The sequence below is a fragment of the Pipistrellus hanaki genome, assembly GCF_964339955.1.
Source record: "Pipistrellus hanaki genome assembly, chromosome: 16".
Taxonomy (NCBI): domain Eukaryota; kingdom Metazoa; phylum Chordata; class Mammalia; order Chiroptera; family Vespertilionidae; genus Pipistrellus; species Pipistrellus hanaki.
This window is the reverse complement of record NC_140518.1, coordinates 15,713,654-15,731,004: the sequence shown is the minus strand read 5'-3', so window position 1 is coordinate 15,731,004 and position 17,351 is coordinate 15,713,654. Positions and strand designations below refer to the sequence as shown.

Sequence of the window (17,351 nt, the reverse complement as noted above, 5' to 3'; positions counted from 1 at the left end):
CGGATCTTTAATAACTGCATTTAAGAGAGAAATACTTTCCTTCAGCCCTGCTAGTTATTCTGAGGTGTTCTCAGATCTTCTAGGTTACACTTTCTCCAAGCTTCTTCCTCCTCTTTTGGCAGAATTCTTTGCTCATATTCCGTTTCTTGATCCTGCAATGTATCAGGTCAAGTGGTGACAGCCTCTATTTTATTTATTTATTACAAAAGTGGTGCTAAAGCTCAAGTTTGTGGTTTCTCTCTGGCCCTCAGATTTGGGCCAACTTTCTGTGGGTTCTCCCTGGCCATCTGCTAGAGCTCACTCTGGCTGCCACCATTGGGAGCGTACACAGGGCGCCTGCAACAGCTTGGGGGTGTATGTGGGCAAAATGCAGAGTGCTGGGGTGGCTGTGGCCCATTGGGGGATCTGTGGGTAGGGCATTCCCAGCAGTTTGTGGGTGGGCTTCTTGATGGAGCCCATGGTGCAGTTAGTAGGATCCGTGTCCCTGCAGCACCCTCCTGAGAATCCTTCCTGCCTTTCTCACAGCCTCTTTCTTTACCCTCATTATGCAAATCAGGATCCAGTTCTCTGGATGGGGCAAAGAGAGAAATGAGCATCTTTTGTTCAGCATTTAGGTTTGTGAGATATATTGTTACATAACATTGTAGTTTATTCTCACTCATTGAATAGTATTTTAAAGTGAACATATCACAGTGTATTCATTCTGTTGGCACTATCCATTTGGGCAGTTTCTAGTTTTGAGTTATTAACTAGAGGCCTGGTGCACAGATTCATGCACCAGTGGGGTCCCTCACATGGCCTGCGCCCTCTCGCAATCCAGGACCTCTTGGGGGATGTCGGATGTCAGTTTCAGCCCGATTCCTGCAGGCCAGGCTGAGGAACCCCAGCGGTGCACGAATCCATGCACCAGGCCTCTAGTATGCATATAAAATCTTTGGCTAATCTCTTCCTGCCCTCCCCCCTTCCCCTTTACCTCTGAGATCCATCAGTCTGTTTCATGTTTCTATGCCTGTTGAACGTCTTCCCCCTGGTAGTCAGTGTGTGTCATAGCTACTGGTCAAATGGTCAAACAATTGAACAGTCACTTAGGCCAGTGTTTCCCAAAGTGTGGTATGCGTACCTCCAGGGGTACGGGAAGAGTTTGGTGGGGGTACACATTGCACTGGAGTTTGGTGGGGATATGCACTGCACTGTGCTTAGCTGCGCCTAATTCTACAATACGTTCTTATGAGTACGAGGGGTACTCAGCTTTATGAAAATTATAGAAGGGGTACACATATGTCAAAAGTTTGGGAAACACTGACTTAGGCTTTTATATATAGAGATAGTATCGCTATGGACATTCTTACTATGTTTCTTTTGTAACCACACATACACATTTCTGTTAACTACAATATATATCTGCATCCAGTGTTTATGTTGTGCCAAGTATGACACATATGGGGAAAGGCTAGACCTTTAGATTATTTAGTGGCATTATCGAAGAGCCAATTGAAGTGAATAGTGATTCAAGTTGGTTTGGGACTAAAGAGAAGAAGTTCCTGGAGGCCTTTCCTCACTTTTACTTCACCCAGGTGTAGTTTTGAACCTCTAGTTTTGAGAACACAATCATTACATTAACTTTATTTACGTAGAGGGATCTGATACATAAGTGATCTGATCTGTGAACCTGCTGATTGGTGAATGGATGATTATAAACTAGTTGAGAAAATTTATTAAGGGCTTCTTTTTAACATATTCTGGTTTTCTTTTTTATATTGCTCCCTCCAATAAAGATTTCTGTTATTGACAGCTCTTTTTATTGTTTGAAAATGTGCAATCATATTTTCATATATCTTTGCTTCAATAAGTGCAGTTTCACTTGCACATGGAATTTTTAAAATATATTTTTATTGATTTCAAAGAGGAAGGGAGGAATAGAAACATTGATGAGAGAAAATCATTAATTGACTCTCTTCTGCACGCCCCACACTGGTGATTGAGCCTACAACCCAGGCATATGCTCTGATTGGGAATTGAACTATGACCTCCTTGTTCATAGTACCACTGAGCCATGGTGACTGGGCTACCCATAGAATTTTTAGAAACAAGTTCTTGATGTTTTCTAAGTAATTCATACTGTTCTTGAATTAGACTATTACTAATGGCCTGGTGCATGAAATTTGTGCACATAAAAGGGAATTAATTAGAGGATATATTTTAATATTTCTATTTACCCTTTCTCTATAATAGAAGTATCAGAGATGAAAGAAAATTAGCAAAATGTATATGAAAATCTTCCTCCTGTCAGAATCTGGGGTGCATCGCAAGACCAGAATTAAATCCCCACCCACCTGCACACGCTTTGAAATCACAGGAGACCCAGGCCCGGCCGGCCCCACTTCTGGCAAGCCACTCCAGGCGGGGGGTGCAGCTTCAGGTCCCTGGCCCAACACCGGGTGGGGAGGCCCCCCCTGGGCAGGAGGTGCAGCCTCAGGTTCTGCAGCCCGGTGCTGGGGCAGGGGGTGCAGCCTGAGGGTACACCCATCAAGCCCCACTGGGTGGAGGGGCACCGCCTCAGGTTCCCTGGGCCAGCACTGGGGCCTGGAACACGGCCTGAAGTCCCCTGTCAAGCCCCGCCAGGTGGAGGGAGCAGCCTAAAGTCTTCATCAAGCCCCACTGGCCTGGTGCAGGAGTGTGGGTGTGGCCTGAGGTCCCCTGTCAAGCCCTGATGGGTGGGGGCACAGCCTGAGGTCCCCTGCCCAGGCCAGGTGCCATGCAGCCTCAGGTCCCTACTGTTTGGTAGTTACATGATGGTGTCCCGACTAATTTGCATATTATCCTATTATTAGATAGATTTGACCTGTTCTAAAGCCAACTTTCAACAGTAGTCATACTCAGTAAATGTTTACCATCTGATTTGTTGAAGTCATTGTATAAAATTATGTATTTATACAAAAATTAGCAGCGCCTCTTCTTTTGTCTGTCTTTATCTATAGTTCTCTTTAAAATAAAGAAATTCATATAATAGTTTTGTGGTATTATTTTTCCAATAAACTGCCAGAAGCTTTGGCAAAATTTTTTTCTTGCTCAATATATATAGTATTTTAATCTGCTACAGTGGAAAGCAGATTATTTACCCCTAAAGTTGTATTTTTAAAGAAGTTATATTTTTAAACATGAGTGCAAAAAGCTTTCCCATAAGGTTCTTTTAAATTTCCTTCATTTATCTTTGGTTGCTTGTTTGCTGTTATAAATCAACATTTATATCAGTCAGAGCAGGGATTAATCTTCAAATACGAAGGCCTTAGAGGAAAGATAATAAAACTGCAAAGTTATAATGACAGCGTTTTTGTACTTTTATTTGCTAGAAACTAATCTTAAAAGAAGACGTAAATGGAATGCTAAGCAATCTTGCGATAATTCAAAGGCATGGACTACGTTTTGATTAGGTTTCTTTTTTTATGGACCATCGAGTACTACAGATGTGGATGAGGTTGCAGTGAAAGAAATAACCTTCCAATTTACCCAGAGGCTTGAATTTTGAATTTGGTAGGAAGGGAAAGCTAGGTTAAGTCAATCTTGTGTAGAGATTTTAAAGTACAGCTGAAATTCTAAATTTAGTCTTGTATAGAGCCAAAATGAGGAACTGTGACTTGGTCATTTTGTTTGTAAGGTTGGTGAAAATATCTCAAGAAATTAATAGTGACATGTACTTTAAAATGGGGAAAAATGTGAATGAAGGAGCTATCTAGAGAGAAGCCTGCAAACGTGTAGTTAATCTAAAGATTCTATTCTTAGTAAGTGAATAAAAATACCTTACAGGGTCACCTTGATAAGAAATAAGAAATTTTATTCTGTTTAGAAAAACAGATTTGTACTTTGAAAAAGTCTTTTTTTTTTTTTTTAAGAATAATTACAAAACTTGTTTCACTACAGTATAAAAGTAGCCTGTAACTTATAATATTTATTAAAGATATGTGGTGTTGGTTTTAACTGAGAAATATAAATTTACAGACTAATTTTTTGAGTTTATAAACTTTCAGTATATATTTTCTATTATTGTTACTTCTAAAGTTAAGAACAGATACAACTTATAATGTATTATACCATCAAAATATGTCAGATATTCACATTTGCTTATAATATTACTTCTAACAAACAAATAGAGTTGGGAACAAGGAGGAATTATTTGACATGTATGAAATCATTTTAGATATTATATTACTAGAATTAGATTAATTATATCCAAGTAGGATTAAATGTAACCAGAAATAAGTAAATTATATTGTAGTTGAGTTATTTTAAAACTTTATTATTTGTCATTGCCATTCAAGTTCTAGGCTATCCAGAAGAGGAATGAAGATGCCCTACCATTGTAATGGAGGGTGTATGTTAAAGTGAACCTATCCAGAGTAGTTGAAGGGGGAACTTTAGATACTTGACATTGTCCAGTGAGAAAATTCTTCAGAGTATCTATTCCTAAGACTCAGAAAATACTATAAGCTTCACCAGCAATAAATTTGTATAATCTAACTCTCAATTTGGTGTTCATTTTAATGGTAAATTTACTTTTTTTATTGTTTAAAGTATTACATATGTTTCCTTTTTCCCCAATTGAAACCCCCCCTACCATTCCCACCCCCCAGGACAAGCCCCCACCACCACAATGTCTGTGTCCATTGGTTATGCTGATATGCATGCATACAAGTTCTTTGCTTGATCTCTTCCCTCTTCCCTCAAGCCTCCCCTCTTCCCCCCGCCTTCTCTCTGAAGTTGGATGGTCTGTTCAGTGTTTCTTAGTATCTGGATCTATTTTTGTTCATCAGTTTATGTTGTTCATTATATCCCACACATGAGTGAGATCATGTGATATGTAGGTTTCCAACTGGCTTATTTCGCTTAGTATAATGCTGTCCATGTCCATCCATGCTGTTGCAAATGGTAAAAGTTCCTTCTTTTTCATAGAAGCATAGTATTCCATTGTGTAGATGTACCACAGTTTTTTAATCCACTCATCTGCTGATGGGTACTTAGTTATTGTAAATTGTGCTGCTATGAACATAGGGGTGCATATGTCCTTTCTGATTGGTGTTTCTGGTTTCTTGGGATATATTCCCAGAAGTGGGATTACTGAGTCGAATGGGAGTTCCATTTAAAATTTTTGAGGAATCTTCATACTGTCTTCCACAGTGGATACACCAGTCTGCATTCCTATCAGCAGTGCAAGAGGGTTCCTTTTTCTCCACATCCTCACCAGCACTTGTCCTTTGTTGATATATTGAAGAGACTGTTTTGACTCCATTGTATGCTTTTGCCTCCTTTATCAAATATTAATTGAACATAATGGCTTGGGTCTATTTCTGGGTTCTCTGTTCTGTTCCATTGGTCTATATGTCTGTTCTTGTGCCAGTACCAGGAAGTTTTGAGAACAGTGGTTTATAATATAGCTTGATATCTGGTAATGTGATCCCTCCAACTTTGTTCTTCTTTCTCAGGATTGCTCTGGTCCTTTTTATTTTTTATTTTTTTATTACAAATGAATTTTTAGAGAGTTCTAGATCTTTGAAGTATGCTGTTGGTATTTTAATGGGGATTACATTGAATCTATAAATGCTTTGGGTAGTATGGACATTTTAATGATGTTGGTTCTGCCAATTCATGAACACAGTATGTTCCTCCATTAGTCTATATCTTCATCTATGTCTTTCTTCAATGTCCCGTAGTGCCAGGATTCTTGATCCAGCATCTAGAAGTGTTCAGGAATCTGAAGATGCATTGTGTGTAAATTAAATAAGAGACCAGAGATGGAAAAATAATTTTGGAAGGCATTATGGGGAGTCAGAGAAGACTTAGCTAAAGGAACTAAGCTCTTGTCTCAGGACCCCTTGCTTTTTATTAACACAAATTGTCCTAAGGCAAAGTAGATATACACTTCAAAGGCCAAAGTTTAGTCTACAGAATCCATTGTCAGATTGGGAGAATTAACTCTGGCTATTCAGGAATTTGGCCAGGAGGAGGCAATAACATGCAAACTAAGATGTCTTTAGCTGTCTGGCAGCAAGTAGTCAATTCATCCTTTTCAGGTTTGGGGAAATGCCCTCAGTCATTTCCAGATGATTCAGCCCTGCTAACATGCTAGAATTGGCTTCTGGCACTGTAGTTTTCCATGTACAGGTCTTTTACCGCCTTAGTTAACTTTATTCCTAGGTATCTTAATTTTTTTGGTGCAATGGTAAATGGGATCCCACCCCCCCTCTCTTTCTGTGAGTTCATTATTGGTGTATAAAAAAGCCATACATTTATGGGTGTTAATTTTGTATCCTGATACATTGTCGATTATATTTATTAAGTCTAGTAGTTTTTTGATGGAGTCTTTGGGGTTTTCTATGTACAGTATCATTTCATGTATGAATAAGGACAGTTTTACTTCTTCTTTTCCAATTTGGATGCCTTTTATTTCTTCTTCTCTGATCACTACAACTAGCACTTCTGATACTATGTCAAATAGGAGTGGTGAAAGTAGGGATCCCTGGCTTATTCTTAGGGGAAATGGTTTTAGTTTTTACCATTGAATATGATGTTGGCTGTAGGTTTGTCATATAAGTCTTTATTATGTTGAGATATGATCCCTCTATTCACACTTTGCTGAGAGTTTTTATAAAGAAAGGGTGTTGATTTTGTCAAATGCTTTTTCTGCATTGATTGATATGATTATGTGATTTTTGTCTCTCAGTTTATGTGATGTATCATATTTATTGATTTGCATCCTTGCATCCCCAGAATAAATCCCACTTGATTATGGTGTATGATCTTTCTAATATAATGCTAGATCCAATTTACTAGAATTTTGTTGAGGATTTTAGCATGTATGTTCATCAGGAATATTGGCCTGTAGATCTCTTTCTTTGTGTTATCTTTATTTGGTTTTGGTATTAGGGTGATGCTGGCTTCATAGAAAGAGCTTGGAAGTGTTCCTTCCTCTTGAATTTTTTGGAATAGTCTTAGGAGAATAGGTTTTAGCTCTTCTTTGAATGGGTGGGTATTATTCAATTCAGCTGTTTCTTCTATCTGCTCTATGAGAAGGTACAGGAGACATCCACCTATTCAGCCACTATTTTGTCTCCTCCCACCCCCGACAAACTTTTTTTTAAAAATATTTTATTGATTTTTTTTTACAGAGAGGAAGGGAGAGAGATAGAGAGCTAGAAACGTTGGCAACTGACCAGCTGCCTCTTGCACAACCCCTACCGGGGATGTGCCCACAACCAACATACATGCCCCTGACCAGAGTCAAACCTGGGACCTTTCAGTCCACAGGCCCACCCTCTACCGCTGAGCCAAACTGGTTTCAGCCTGACAAACTTTTTAGGAGCCCTCAGCCAGGGAGGCTGGAGTCTTGGTGTTCATGGGTTCACAGCTGAGGCTGGTGTAGCTGTAGGGTCCCAGATGGTATCTGAGGACTCCTTGGGTGGAGGTGAGGGTGGGCTCCCAGTCTCAGCAACTCTCCCCTTCAAGATGGCGCAGGCTCTGTGGCAGAGCCAGCCGCCCTGGGAGACATTGCAGCGGTAGCAGAGGCTTCCAGCTAGGGGAGCATTGTCTGCCAGCCCCCAAAATCCTGTGGAATATAACTATCCCTAACACACACACACACACACACACACACACACACACACACACACACACACATATACACCCCATGTCCATGCACTCACACTCTCTCCCTCACTGCTGTCCTGTCGGCTGGCATCTTGGATTTCCCTAGATTTACTTCTGATGGTATCCCCAAGATACATGCTGAACACAGTGGCTTATGCACCTGATAAATTTATTCCTATACGCAGTAAAGTCATCTAGGGAGTTGGAAGAGAGCGGACATTAGGTGTAGTGATGGAGAGTGCAGGGTGTGTGTGAAGAAACCCGTGAAGACGAGCCCAGCTGGAACAGTAAAGCACAGAGCCTGGGGGTCCAGATTGAGGGTCGCAGTTCCCCCAGAGGTGAGACAGGAGGATGTACCTTTCCCATTAAGAATGGGCTATGGTTGATGAATGGGTAACAGTTGAGTAAATCATGAACGTGACATTGGAGGAAGACTTACTTTCCTGAATATTTCTCTGTAATAAGCTAGGTTTTGAAGGGAGGACAGAAAATGAGCTGGTGGAGGAGAGAGAATTTTCCCTGCCTGAAGAATTAAAATGTTTCAAAAACACGAATGTGCTAACATATTGATGTCCAAGCATGAGGTCAGAGGTAAAGCCTGCAGATCTGATTTTCTGGAAGAGGATAATAAATAATAGATAAGCAAAGTTTAAGCATTTCCATTCTTAAAAAACACGCTTTTATTTCCTCACTGAATGCTTTTATACCTCACCAAATCATAATTACTGAATTTTGGTGTCCTGAAATCTAACAAAGAAATTTAAAAATTGTTGACTTTTAAAAATTTGAATCCTTTAGTTTTTTTATTATTGATATAAAATTTATTCATTTTAAATGTGTAATACAGAAATATCAAGGAACTTTGAAGGAACTTTCAGTAATTTGAACCATATATCTCTATTCTTAGTGAAAAATGAAAACACCCCAAAGGAGGTTTAATGTGGAGTAAACCAGGTCTGGAAATGGTCTATATTGAAAGACCTCATGGCCTTTTGATGTCTGATTCTTTGATTTGGCTTTTGCTTTTTAAAGGGGTGCTATGTGATTATAATTAGAAACATTTCAAGTTCTTTACTTAGGCAGTTAATTGTTCCTTAGCTTGCGCCGTTGCGACTAATCATGTAGTTCTGAGTGGTAGTAGTGTTTGAAATTATCACTAAGGAGACTCACCTTGTTTAGTAGAGAAATTTCCAGTCCATCATAAAAGCTTTATCACACCCCTGACATGTCAGCATTTATTTTGCAGGTTGTGGCTCTGATGTGAATGTATATTTATTACATATATAAAATGTCTCATTTTAATAATTTTCTAAGTAATTAATGGGAATAGAATAGTTCACTTTTCTTGCAACTGGTACATTATATATGATGTTGAAAATTATTGATAAATTACTAAAAGGCACTGCTAAAATTGACATTTTTTTGTTTAAAATTTTTTTTAGAGTTTTGTTAAAAAGTATTCAGTTTTTGTATTGATACAAGCATTTGTATGATGTTGAGAAAAGTTATCCCTATACTTTGGAAAGTGTCTAAGAACTATAATTATAGTTTTCTTCTTAAGAACAGCTTTCTTAAGTACCGATGGTGGTGGGGACCCATGTGCTCTCTTTTCTGCAGTCCACTTGAGCATCTGAAACCATTTTAGGTGGAGGGCAGTCAAAGTTTCCAGTTTATTGTAAGCATTCCTTAGCCTCAGCAAGCACGCTGACATAACCCTCCCTCTGAGAGCCCGATGGAAAGCTTGAGGAGAGGACAGAAGTATGTGGTGACCTTGCTTCAAGTTGAAAAAGAAATTTATAGTCTTTAAGAGTTTTTCTTTGTAGCTCTGTCCTCATAGAACACTTCTTAAATGAGTGTCAGAATAGTATGATGCTCGAGACCTCTATTGATGGAGACGTTTGTGACATCGTTCACACAATAGGTTGAATTTGTAGAGTAAAAATTTTAGGTTCATTGGATGCTTTCTTCAGAAGTTCAGTTTGAAAAACCAATTTTTAGAAGTAGCTTATATATTTAGATTCTTGAGTTTTACTACCATCAAAATTTACTTTGGCAATGAAATGTGGTGAAATAAATGTAAATCTAGTGGGGATTTGATAAACTAAGAAAATATAACAATACTTTTTAAAAAAGTTTTATCATTAACAAAATGACTTCAATATATATTCTCTTTATCTTCAGACGAATCTTACATGGTTGTTTGTTATTGCCTGCATTTTCAAGGGAGAAATGGGTTCAAAGAAATGAAGCAATTTAACCTAGGCCTTCTGATTCTTATTTTCGGTCCCCCTTCTTGTTAGAATGCCGACTTCTACCTTTTGTGTCAATCAGTGGGTTTCCTTTTCTCCTTTTTAAATTGACTTGATCCAGACCTGCCACTGTGGCTCTGGGGTTGAGCGTCAACCTATGAACCAGGAGGTCATGGTTCAATTTCCAGTCAGGGCTCATGCCCTGGTTGCAGGCTCAATCCCAGGTGCATGTATGAGGCAGCAGAGCAATGATTCTCTCATCTTTGATGTTTATAAATCTCCCTCCTCCTTTCTTCTCTGAAATCAGTAAAAATATATTTAAAAAAATAAAATAAAATGACTTGATCCAAATGATTCATCGATGGTATTTATTATATTCTATAAATGTCATTGCTCATTGCTCAGTTCCCAAGTGGGAGAATATGCCCTGTCCAGGGCATCTGACAACCACTTGCCAAGTTCTCTCCATGGGCCACCTCTCCTCCTCTGCCATCTGCTTGGGTCAGTGGACACCTGATCCAGAGGCAGCATGTTCATTTCACTGTACAAAGAGCTGAAGGTCACACAGCTGGGAGTGAATTTGAAATGTGTGCTTGACTCCAGAGCCTTGTTCTCAACCACTGTCCTATCCTGCACTGCCCTCCTCCCTGATTTCAGGAATTTGGAACTGGAAAACCTGGACTAAATCAGTGCAGAAGCTGAAAACATGGAAAGTTACTATGATGAAGGTTGGCTGGGCAGCTGAAGTTTTGAGTAGTTATGCTGAGGCCAAGAGGAGAACAGTGCAAAATGTACAGTGAGAAGCAGAGACCTTATGAGAAATGCAGCCAGAGTGTGGAAAAGCTATGTCTATTCTGGCTCCTCTGGAGAGAAACACTCACTGAGAGCCCATGTCTTTAGAGTGTACAGTCCTTTTTCTTAGGGAGTGGGAGTTGGAAAGTGTTTTAAAAATTTATTTAAGTGGTTATGTTTATTTTTAAAAACAGATTAACTGTGGCCTATACAATTTCTACACTAATAAAAGAGAAACATTCAAATTGACCATCCCTCTGCTACACCCACCAGCCAATCAGGAGCGATTATGCAAATTAACCCAACAAAGATGGCAGTTAATTTGTATTCATATCATTGTGTAGCTTCATCACACTGAAAATAGTACAGAATCTGTCTTCTTTCCCATATTGGAAGCAGGGACAACACCTTGATTATTTTGGACCCAAGCATAGATCCTGGCATACAAAAGACATTAAATAATTGCTTGATGAACATTGAAAATTTCAAATGTTTTAAAAGTGGTTTGGTATGCAAATATTAATGTTGTGTAAGAATATGTTATGGTAAGAACCCAGTTGTAAATTCAAATTAATTAACATCATACAGTGATCTATTGAACTTTACACATATAGGTACAGATGTAAAGAAATAGCATGATGTAGAGAAGCTTTGGATTTTGAAGTCAGTTGGACTGGTTTAATTTTTCCTCTGCCATTTACTGTGTAAACTTGGGCAAGTCACTTAATTCTTCTAAGCTTCATTCTTTTCATTAGTAAAAATAAATAAATAACTTTTTATAGTTTTAAAAATGAAGTGAAATAATATATGAACTGCTTAAACTATAATGAGCATAGTAAGCACTCAGTAAATGTTCACTCTACTTTATTTGCATAGACATTTAAACATTATGGTTATACTTATAAGTGTTACAGTGTGTAGCAGCTGTCAGTCACTAAAAGTGCTGGAAAATATCTATTGTGACTTTAAAATATATTTAACATAACTTAGAAATCATTTATGATAAACAAAAAACTTCTCTCATTGATAAAAATTGGTAAATAAAATTATCCTACTAGTAACTTGATCTACTGTACATAGATATGAATGTAAGTGAGAATATTTTCTGGCTACTTTGAAATATTGAACTGCCCAGGGACAAGGCACGAATGGTCTTTTGAAGGAAATAAATATTTCAGCTTCACGTTTCAGCTTTTTTTCATTATTCCTTTGATCTGGCTTTGGTTGTTTACTTATCATTCTCTCTGAATGACTTCACACTGCCTTTTCTCCCTAGTAACAACAAGTGGTCCTGCACCCATTTCAAAATATTTAGGCTTTGCCATTTTATGGGATGAACATGTATTTCCTTATTAGTTATTGATATGCTAAATAAGATAGAAAATAAGATGTTTTGGGGGGTATGTATGTAGCTTTGTGTATATGATGTATAATTTATATATGGAACTTTTGATTGGTACTTTCTTAAATGTAGGAAACCTGAAAGGAAACATTAGATTTGAGGTTTGTTTTGAAGTTTAAAGATTTTTAAGGAATGTTTCTTCACTATACATGGTAGCTGTTTTATCTTTAAGGATAATTTTCTCAGGGTTTTCTTATTGTATAAAAATGTCAATTGCTTTTCCATTTGCTGAGGTAGAGTTCTTCTAATTTATTCATAAACCCATATTTTAGGCTAAGTTAGTTTAGCACAAAATTATTATGGAAAACTTTAAACTGTTTAAAACATTAACTGTGTTGCTTTATTTATACTTTACAGACAAATCTCCTGGTTTTCTGAGTCTGGTTTTCTTGTTCGAACTCTCATGGCCTCCTTCCATTTATTGATTCCGATAGCACTTAGAATTTGTCACAAAATATAGAATATTACATTACTCTTTGATTTTTTCCCTTGCATTTTTATCTTTTGTTTCGACCAGGTTGTAGTTTCCCCCAAATAAGAAGCATTTCTTCATACTTCCCAGTTTTTTGCAGTATCTGCCCAAGTGAATCTCACGCGCTGCTGCCAGGACCCTGTCTCGGCAACTAGAACATGCTAAGTGACAAGGAGGGAGGGTGATGCCAGGATCTTCTGAATCATGATTCAAACCCAGTGGACTTCAAAGGATTTATGGGCCTCCTTGCAGCCACCAATCTGTTTTCTGTTTCTGAGTTTGGGTTTTTAGATTCCATAAATAAGTGAGATCATACAGTATTTGTCTTTCGCTGTCAGAGTTATTTTACTTAGTATAAGTAAAATAAGGTCTGTCCATGTTGTTGTAACTGGTAGTATTCCTTTTTTATTGCTGAATAATATTCCAGTGTGTGTGTGTGTGTGTGTGTGTGTGTGTGTGTGTGTTTCTTAATCATTTGTTGATGAACACTTAAGTTGTTTTAATGTTTCACTATTGTAAATAATGCTGCAGTGAATATGGGGGTGCAGATATCTTTTCAAGATAGTGATTTCATTATCTTCAGATATATATCCGGAAGAAGAATTATTGGAACATACCATAATTCTATTTTTAATTCTTTGAGGGACCTTCATACTGTTTTACATAGTGACTGTATCAATTTACATTCTCACCAACAGTGCACAGGGATTCCCTTTTCTTCACATCTTCACCAACACTTGTTATCTTGTCTTTTTTATGACAGCCATTCTAATAGGTTTGAGATGATATCTCACTCTTGTTTGGGTTTTTATTACCCTGATGGAAGCAAAATGAACAATATTTGTTATTATCTGTCTTTTGATTATGGCCATGCTAAGTTGTATAATGGTATCTCATTGTGGTTTTAATTTGTATTTTCTTGAGTGTCCTTTCATGTGCTTATTGGCTGATTGTATATTTTCTGTGGAGAAATGTCTGTTCAGATTCTTCACCGATTTTTAAATTTTTATATTTTTATTATTAGTTTGTAAAAATACTTTATTCTTGATACAAGTCTCTTTTCAGAAATATGATTTGAAATATTTTTTCACATTTTATGGGTTTTCTTTTCACTTGTTGATAATATCCTTAGCAGGACAAGAATTTTTTTAATTTGCTCAAGTCTCTTTATCTATATTTTATTTTCTTGTTTCTGCTTTTGGTGCTATATGTAAGAAGACAGTGTAGCTCAAGGTAACAAATATTTACTCCCATGGTTTTTTCTAAGAGTTTTATATTTTTAGCTCTTACAGGTCTGGGGCCCATCTGGAGTTTATTTTTGTACATTGTGTAAGAATTAATACAAACTTTATTCTTTTGCACATGGATATCTAGTTGTCTTAGCACTATTTGCTGTAAGGATTATTCTTTCCCCAGTGGGCTGTCTTGGCACCCTTGCTGAAAAGCTACTGATGATCGATGATAGCATTCACTCCTGGAATCTGAATCCTATTCTATTGGTTTATAGGTCTATCCTTAGGCCTGTAGCACACTGTTTTTATTACTCTAGCTTTGTAATAAGTTCTTCTTTTAAAGATTGTTTCACCCAGTCTGGGTCCCTTGCATTCAATTTGAGGAGCATTGTCATTTTTCCAATATTAAGACCCATACTAATTTCTATTTTACCAGGTATTCCTTTCTGACTTTTTTTTTTTTTTTAAAGAAAGAATCTCCAGATATATATTGATTTTTTACAGAGAAAAGGAGAGGGATAGAGAGTTAGAAACATCGATGAGAGAGAAACATTGATCAGCTGCCTTCTGCACACCTCTTACTAGGGATGTGTCCGCAACCAAGGTACATGCCCTTGACTGGAATTGAACCTGGGACCTTTCTGTCTGCAGGCTGACTTTCTATCCACTGAGCCAAACCAGTTAGGGCCTGACCCTTTTTAAGAATTATATTTTTATTGATTTCAGAGAGGAAGAGAGAGGGGGATAGAGATAGAAACATCAATGATGAGAGAGAATCATTGATTGGCTTGCCTCCTGCACGCCCCACACTGGGGATCGAGCTTGCAACTTGAGCATGTGACCTGACCGGGAATCGAACCGCAATCTCCTGGTTCATAGGTTGCCGCTCAACCACTGAGCCACGCTGGCTGGGAATCCTTTTTGACTCTTAATATTTTAAATGTTTAAATGTCCATAGTGGTTACCATTTTTAAACAGAAATTAGCAGAGATCTCTTAGTCTTAGCAACCATGTGAAGAAGAGGACATTTATCACATAGAAACAGAAGTATAAAAATGCATACAACATACATCAATATGAAAGGTAGTATTTTTAGTGCTTTTAAAGTGATAGTTCTACCTTAGTGTTTTTTACTAGCTCACTCTAACCAGTTTAAGGCCCAATAGAAGCCATGAACATAGATGATATAGCTGCTTGGAAGTCTTGTTTACCAGCTTAGCTGGAAAGGGAATGGAGACTCTTCTAGCTGCTTTTCAAACTTGTTTGAAGTTTTTTATTTTGTTTTGTTTTTCTTGGAGTTTCCAGTGGAGATGCCAAGCTGGCAGCAAATGCAGTACACTGTAATGTGAAGCCTTATAAATGCATGCTGGATCCCTGCCATCATTATCAAAAGTGCTGGTACACAAATGTGCAAAGGGAGGATTTTCAAATTAAGGTTGGCCTGCACATATAAATGTTAGCTTGTAAACCTCAAGAAATACTAAATGGTACTCCATTAGTCTCCTGCATTTTATTGCCTTTTTGGAATAATCATGTGCTTCAGAGCATCCTTTAATCTGAGCTGGCTCGTAGTTATATAAGAATTCAGCTTCTTTTTTTCTTTGTGCTTTATATATCCAGATGAGAAGAATTTACTGGATTTTATAAATAAATCAGAACTAAAAAGCAAATCTTCTTCCCACCTTTTTATCTTCATGGAGGCCCAGCATTAAGGCATTTGAGTGATGCATTTATACTCGGCCCCACAAGTTCCACTGAAAAACTAATCTTCAAAGTCATTTTTTTTTTTTGCTTCTTACAGGACACCATTTGGAATCATAAAAAGGAATACTGTGCTTATGTTAGTAAGGAGCAGATTTTCTTTTTCAAATGCTGAAAGTCTTTCCATTTTGTGACTTTGATAGAGATGAAAATGATCCCTCATTAAAATTAAAATGAATATAATCTGTTTAAATTAAGACAGCTATTTTATTTATATTAAAACAGAAATTCCTAAATAATAGCAGAGCTCTGTGTTTGCCATAGTTTTACTGGACAAGAGCATTGATTTACATTGAATGAGGCTTTTTAGCTTTACCACTAAATTAGCTTCAGGCTGTATAGTGGGGCTAAAATTAGTTGGGAGATTTCACCTATTTCCTTCTACTTGCTATTTAATATAAGATAATATTTTCTATTTATAAATCAGGATAGAAGTTATTAATTAAAAGCAACATGCTTTATGGTACAAGGTTTTGTTTCAACAATATTTTTAAAATATATATTTTTTACTATGGTCTATAATAGGTACCTGATTATAATTACAGCTTATGACTTTGACTTATGTGGCCATAAGTTAGTTATAAAGTAAATGAATTAAACTTAGTAGGTAAGAATAAGACGACATATAGAAAATATTGGTCCTATTAAATTGAAAGTGTTTAAATAGTTCTTGTGAATTATTGGACAAAAAGGTGTAATATAACGGACTTTCAGTATTCATAGAACAAAGCTGATATTTCAGCTGTAAGTCATGCATTTTCATAAAATATTGTTCAATATGCTTTCTTTTCCATTTATAGACAGACTGAGCAAGCAAAAGTAGACCTTTGAAAAATGGTAATCCCAGTCGTAAAATGGTCTTCCCAGTGCTTTCAGGAGAGCTCCCAGAATGTCAGAGTAATGGGACTGCTCTCTGTAGTGTGGCAGAGAAGCAGCTATTGCAACCCAACCTCCTGCAGTGGGCTGTCATGTATGCATCACCCACAGCAGCCTTTTCCTCTGTGCCTGGGCTCAGAATCCTTCCGACAGAGTGTTCTAAACACCCACTCGCAGTTGTTTGGGTCAATAACATCAGAACAAATGTCCACCCAACATTTGTAACAACTGTCCATCACATTTGCCAACCTAGGCGTAGGCTGAGGTACCCAAAGTGATTTATACACTTTATGCTTTTCTCCTATTCTCTTTTAATATTCAAACATTTGAGTATTCAAACAAAAGAAGCATGTATCTCAGGGATACCCTGCATAAAGCTCAAGGCTTCCTTCTTCTTGTGTGGGCTAATATAAGAAAGGTAAAATTGCACCAGACCAAATCCAAGTTCCCAGTGGTCATCAGAGGGCCCGGTCTGACGTGGAAATGCATGGTTTCAATCAGTTTTGTTTTTAGGGAAATCTTTGAAAGTCGTTGTGCTTTGATCAGAACACATATTATGTGTCTATATCCTTTTTTCCCTGAGACAAGTGATGTTATTGTCAACTTTTCAAAGAGAAGTTTTATAGAATTTGGATGAAGAAAATGAAATCTGAATTTTGTTTTAGAGAAGGTTAAATAGTGTTCTTTCAAGCCTGGCTCTTTCATATTTTGACTCTGAAGCTTCTCTGAACTTTTCCAGGGAGAAAGAGGAGCAGCTGGCTCGTGTGACTGAGGTTCAGAGGTTGCAGGCCCAGCAGGCGGACGCTGCCCTGGAGGAGTTTAAGCGGCAGGTGGAACTGAACTCGGAGCAAGTGTATGCTGACATGAAAGCCCAGGTGAGGAGGCCACCATACTGTCCTTTTTGAAAGTCACTCTATCAGCAACGCACA

General features: G+C 37.6%; 1 protein-coding gene across 3 annotated transcripts in view; it reads left to right on the top strand.

Moving 5' to 3' along the window:
- CEP112 (centrosomal protein 112) overlaps positions 1-17,351 on the top strand; it is a 261,521-nt gene that overhangs the window by 71,991 nt on the left and 172,179 nt on the right. For all 3 annotated transcript variants that reach the window (XM_084864076.1, XM_084864074.1, XM_084864075.1), the window contains exon 18: positions 17,162-17,297. In XM_084864076.1, coding sequence (XP_084720202.1) covers positions 17,162-17,297 — 136 coding nt within the window. The remainder of the gene's footprint in view (positions 1-17,161; positions 17,298-17,351) is intronic.